Genomic DNA, 5899 nt, shown 5'->3' with positions numbered 1-5899 from the left:
CCCCCCCCGTACATGAAAAAGTCAATTTTCTCCATACTTTCCTTGCTGACCACCCTTTCAAAAAGGAGAAATCAATCTTTTGAATCCAATTCAACAAAGCTTGCCTTTGGGCTCCTTGGAGGGAAATGAACAACAGAATCTTCTACAGAAAACTTCATACCATTGAAATCTTCATGTTTTTGTACATGTACCTTGGTTGGTGGTTTTACTTTTTACCATTCTTTTACAAATTATAGTCTTAATAATCTCCTGATTAGCTGTTTTTTTTCCTTCGCAATCCTCAGTTACTTGGTGTTTGTGTATTTCATCATATCAATGAGATATCTGTTTCTCGTTAAAAAGAACTGCCTGTATGTAGGATGAGTTTTTGCTCGACCACTTGGAAGTAAAATATTGTCAGTTTAATCTATTTTTAGTCGGTTGGATATTTGCATATTGCCACTCTTATACTCGAGTGCATTGTCTTTGTAGTGTTAATGTCTTTACTTGAAGATGATGGATAGTTCACCAAAAAAATTTCCTTCCCATTTTCTTGTAGGGGCAACTCCCAAAGGGGTTTTAAGAGTAATGGGGGTACCTGGTCTTACCATATATCATGTCAAAAGCCATTTACAGGTAATTCCATTCAGTGAATTTATTATGCTGCAAATATTTCAAAAGTGGTAATATGAAGTTGATTGTATTTTTATTCTTACAGAAGTATCGTCTTGCAAAGTATTTGCCAGAATCTCCAGCAGATGGTAAAGCAATCTTTTATCCAGCAACTACTACTTGTCTGTCTATTAAGTGTATTGATTTCACTTGGATTATCCCTTACTGGCGTGTAGGTTCTAAGGATGAAAAAAGAAGCTCAGAGAGTCTCTCTGGAACAGATTCGTCTTCGTGAGTGCCCATTCCTATTTAGAAATACTCTTGTGACTGTCCTTCTTTTGCTCCACTTTATGACTTGCATCTTTCTATTTGTTTTTCCATCTTTAAGGGGCCTGCAAATCAATGAGGCATTGAGGATGCAAATGGAAGTTCAGAAACGTCTTCAAGAACAGCTCGAGGTTTGACCTTCCTCATCATTTACCACTCTTCCTCTTTCCCTTCCGGAACATTTCAAATAATCTTTTCTTGTTGGATTTAAGTAGAGCATTTTGACAAAAGAGGGGGTGATCAAACACCATTTCCATGTAAAAAACGTAGGATATAGAGAATGAGTTCTCAAGCAGTTGTCTCAGAAGAATAGTCGAGTTGTATGCAAGCTACTAGTCTATATAGGTGACTAGCCTAGATAGTTATCGAGTATGATCATTTCTTGTTCTTTGTTTTTACCCATCAAGTTTACTGTTTGTTGTAAAGTATACCATTATAACCTAAAATGAGTTTTGTTTGCTTGAATCCCATATCAGGTTCAAAGGCAATTACAAATGAGAATAGAAGCACAGGCCAAATATTTGCAGAAGATCATTGAGGAGCAGCAGAAACTAGGCGGTGAATCGAAAGACACTGAGGCCTTGCCCTCGACTGAAGATAATAAGCAAAAAACTTGCCAGTCTGAGTCATATAGCGATGTATCTGCAGAGCCTTCTTCTCCTCGAAAGAAACAACGTGTCGATCATGGAACGACAGATGATTCTGCCCCATCTATTAATTTACCTTAACTTACCTGAATAAATTTGTGGTCGATAGGACCAAGAATTGTACGAAAGCAACATTGGTCGGGTTTACGTCGGAGTTCGAAATCAGGTCTCACGAGAGAAAAAGGTTGACCAGTTGCATCAAATGTATGTTTGAAGTTAAAATCGAATGGTAGTGTCGTCGTCTTCATGAAGTTGATGAGGTCTGTAACATTTGTATATAAATGTGCACATTTAAACCTATTTGTAAACCCTATTGAAATACTCAGACGTAAGCAGTTTCACTCTACTTAGCTGTTCGATGCTTCACTTTTTCTTTATATAAATTCGTTTATATCTTAGATCGATTTTATAGAATCTATGCCTTTGTTTTTAAAAATTTACTAATTTATTAGAAAAAATTGAATATAATTTATTTGACATAACCTAATAAATAAAAATATTTAATTAAATTTAGTCTATAGTTTTAGTGTATATAATAATAATAATAAAAAAAAAATATTGGTATTTTGATTTTTTTATTTCTGACAGATGGAAATGACAGGTCCACGTGGCAGCTTCTAATTTGTCAAAAATAGTAAAACAAGGCTTCAACCTGGCAAGAACAGAGAAGCCGAATTTGAGTAAGTAGATCAGAAAAAATTAGGGCTGTGATGGTCAATGGCGATATAAAACCCTGGACTCGACTCTCAGTTCTAAGCTCCCACATTACACCTTCTCTTTCCATTTCCATGGCTTCTTCTGAGAAGGAAGCGGCTCTTGCAGCCGTCCCCTCCGATTCCCCCACCATGTAAGCTTCTTCAAGCATCATCGTTTTGTTCTCTCTCTATTTGAACATTCTGTATTTTTTGTGTTTGATTTGCTGAGAATTAGTTCGTGATTAGTTTTTGGCTATTGGGTTATCAGGAAATGTGGTTGTTGATTTTTCTTTATAATTGTGTATTATTTTGGCTGTTTAGTGCATTTAGCTCCTGATCAAAGTTGAAGGCTAATCGTTCTATGCATGAGATGGAGTATTGGACGTATCTATATTATTTATCTAGTGTTTATTATCGATAGGGAACACATTATTGTACCTTGTACGTGTACTTGACTCAATTGGTCAAATTTGACCTTAAAATCTCAAATCTTTAATATCATGAATTGAACCCTAAACTTAACAAATGATGAAATTTAATTTGTGATTATTTAAGTTTATATATACATTTTGAAGATCCGTGACTCAATTTGAGCACTTTTTTGGTTGGTGATACTGTTTTTATTTAATTGATTCTTTTAGTCATGACAGAATTCTTTTGAGCTCATAGTTCAATTTTTGTACTTTTGTGGCTTGATCTCAAGTATTTTAAAATTAAACTTTTTACTCATAAAAATTGTTGACATTTTGTATATTAGGGAAGTAGCATCATTATTTATTTTACCTCTTTCCTTTTGGAGTTANAAAAAAAAAAAAAAAAAAAAAAAAAAAAAAAAAAAAGAAGAAGAAAGATCATTACGTCTCATGAAAACCTATTTCATGTTGCTAGTAATGTTTTGGGTTTGTTACTTTTGCAGATTTGACAAAATCATTAACAAAGAAATTCCATCTACGGTGGTCTTTGAGGATGACAAGGTTCCTTTTCATTATTACTATATAGTTTGTATTATTATGTAAAAGAATTCAAGAGGGAAGGAAATATTAAGTTTCAGCAATGGCCTCACAATGATTAATATTGTGAATAATGTATTTATTGAATATGTTATACGCTTTCAAGTGAGAAATTGTTAATATTGCCTGGTGGAAATATAATGCTGCTATCCATCATTAAAAGATATGATGCTGCTGAAAAATGAGCTTTCATTCATAAAGACTTGTCTCTCTTTGATATTCCTCAGTAATGGAAAGGTACCCGTCGTCCAACTTGATGGATCCCCTATGGGAACTGAGATAGGGAGGCCTTTTATTTCCTCCAGCTGGGCACATTCTTTAAATGGTACATCGTGCTAGCATGTCAGGATTGGGGAGTTTTTTTTCAAAAGATTGTTCTGTCATTTATATTTCTCGGTTTGATAGGTTCTTTAAAACTCCTAAAGGGAGTTGTGTTTGATTGGTGCTCTAACTTTTCAGGCGTTTGCATTTTTTTTAATTTAAAAAAAGAAAAAAGAAATTAGGACTAAGACCGGGACTTAACTAGTAAACTGATGGTAAAAGTAGATTAGAGAATATATTTTTTCCTTTATAGCCTTTTTATTTATATGATTATTTCTTCAAATCATTTCCATAATTTCCTTCATTCTTTTTAAAGGATACAATATATATTTATTTTTGGTTCCTTATGTTCTGATAATCACGGCCACTCATTGTTTTATAACCCTCGCTTTGATGCCCGCACGAGTGAATGCCTGTAATAAAAGTCAAGCTATGTCATTGTGAATAATTAATTTTTATTGATTTTCCTTAAATTTTTCTATCATAATGGCAGGTCCTTGCTTTTAGGGACATATCACCTCAAGCTCCTACACATATTCTAATCATTCCAAAAGTTAAGGATGGGTTATCTGGATTATCTAAGGTATTACTTTGGTATTTACTCTCTGCTTTTACCTTTTCAATCAATAACATCTAGCTAGGATTGGAGATATCTTAGGGGGAAGTCTGGTCTACAGCTAGGTACAACACCTTCCTTTGTTGTCTTAATGTCTAGGAGTTGTGTTTTATCTTTGTTCTTAGTCTTGACAGCTGAAGCCCTTTCATTTATTCTTGTTTGGTTTTTTCCTTTGCTCCTGTCTTGGGTTCCCTTGATTTGGGCTGATTTTTTGTATTCCCCAGTTGTATATCCTTTTATTTAGTTCTATTTCACGCCATTAAGATAAACATGTAATACCATGGCACATAATTGGCTATTCTTATGTGACCTTAGCATACTTTCTTTGTATTTTCGTCATTTACTTAATGTGCTTCATAGGCCGAGGAGAGGCACACGGAGATTCTCGGCCACCTTCTTTACACCGCCAAGCTCATAGCCGAGCAAGAAGGGCTGGACGATGGCTTTAGAATTGTAATTAACGATGGACCAAGTGGATGTTAGTACTCTCGTCTTCACCTTTTACACTAAATATCGAATATCTTCTCTTATGGCCGTTCATTTGATTTTAAAAAATTGAGCTTATAAATACCACCTCCGCCTATGACATTCCTTATTTTGTTATCTACTTTTTAATAATGTTTTCAAAAAACCAAACCAAGTTTTGAATTTTTTTTAAAACACAAGTAGTTTTTCAGAAGTAAATTTTGTTTTTGAAATATTTCTCTTAAGAGATGAAAATTGTAATCAAACACAATTTTCTAAAACAGTAAACTAAAAATGAAATCACTATGAAATGGAGTTTAACTTATCAAGTATTTGCTTCTGCCATCTGTTTTCCAGTACTGACAGTTGCACGGGGAAATTTTTGCAGGTCAATCGGTTTATCATCTTCATGTTCACCTTCTTGGGGGGCGACAAATGAACTGGCCCCCAGGTTAAGATAACCCTTAAATTAAGGTTGGAATGCACATTCATAGCTAATAAACCTATGTCTATGTTATCATCTACCTATCCGAAAATTCTATCAACTGCTGCTGTGACTTGCGGTGTCAACATCATTCATAGCTAATAAACCTATGTCTGTTGTTTTCTTGAATATCGAAATTAATAATGGATGCCCGGTACTTTCCCCAGATATGGAAATGCATGTGTGTGACTCTGTTTCTCAAATTGGAAGTCTCAGTAACAGTTAAAAATGCAGCTTTGCTTCAGAATGATGTTAAGCTATAGGAAGATTTGGGCCTCACATTTTGGAATAAAGACGCTATTTTAAATTATGTTATTTGAAGAGCTCAAAATGATTTTAAGTTTTCAATTTTGTTTGGAACGACAGATTTGAAGTTTCTAGGTTTACCTGAAATAAGAAGGAAAACAAGGTAATTAAATTTTAAATCCTAAAAAAATATGGCCATTCAATTTTTTTTGTAGTAATAAGGGATTTGGGATCACATGTTGGCAGGGGACATTGATTGTTTGTAGTGGAAGGCATGGTCGAGTAGGCCATTTGTGCTATCATTTTAGTTGAAGCTGTGAACTTATGGGCACAGCTTGGTTCTGTTCATGCTTTGGGACAATTAGAGATTTGCTTGTGGCTTATTAAGCTCATCAAGCCTTGCAACTTTGTCTATTTCTTTCATTTCTACGTCGAGCTCTTGGATCTTGGATCTTGTGCAATTAAGAAAAGAATATGTTTAAGATATGCTCGTCCTT

At 34.4% G+C, this 5899-nt stretch overlaps 2 protein-coding genes across 3 annotated transcripts in view; both read left to right on the top strand.

The window, feature by feature from the left end:
- The window catches only part of LOC111799958 (myb family transcription factor PHL7-like), a 6038-nt gene extending 4121 nt beyond the window's left edge, over positions 1-1917 (top strand). Inside the window, exons 3-7 of one of the 2 annotated variants that reach the window (XM_023683496.1) lie at positions 539-615; positions 698-740; positions 828-882; positions 980-1049; positions 1395-1917. In XM_023683496.1, the coding sequence (XP_023539264.1) occupies positions 539-615; positions 698-740; positions 828-882; positions 980-1049; positions 1395-1646 (497 nt within the window). In that variant the 3' untranslated portion in view covers positions 1647-1917. The remainder of the gene's footprint in view (positions 1-538; positions 616-697; positions 741-827; positions 883-979; positions 1050-1394) is intronic. The other variant, XM_023683494.1, reaches the window with a different exon arrangement.
- Positions 1918-2236: 319 nt separating this feature from the next.
- On the top strand, positions 2237-5336 carry LOC111800501 (14 kDa zinc-binding protein-like). The gene is made up of 5 exons (XM_023684219.1): positions 2237-2412; positions 3177-3234; positions 4085-4174; positions 4568-4685; positions 5061-5336. Exons 1-5 carry the CDS (start codon positions 2276-2278, stop codon positions 5126-5128), a joined length of 471 nt encoding a protein of 156 aa, XP_023539987.1. The 5' UTR covers positions 2237-2275; the 3' UTR covers positions 5129-5336.
- The last annotated feature ends 563 nt before the right edge of the window (positions 5337-5899 follow it).

Source organism: Cucurbita pepo, chromosome LG08 (assembly GCF_002806865.2).
Source record: "Cucurbita pepo subsp. pepo cultivar mu-cu-16 chromosome LG08, ASM280686v2, whole genome shotgun sequence".
NCBI lineage: Eukaryota > Viridiplantae > Streptophyta > Magnoliopsida > Cucurbitales > Cucurbitaceae > Cucurbita > Cucurbita pepo.
Note: the sequence above shows the minus strand (reverse complement) of the source record. Positions and strands in the feature narration are given on the sequence as shown.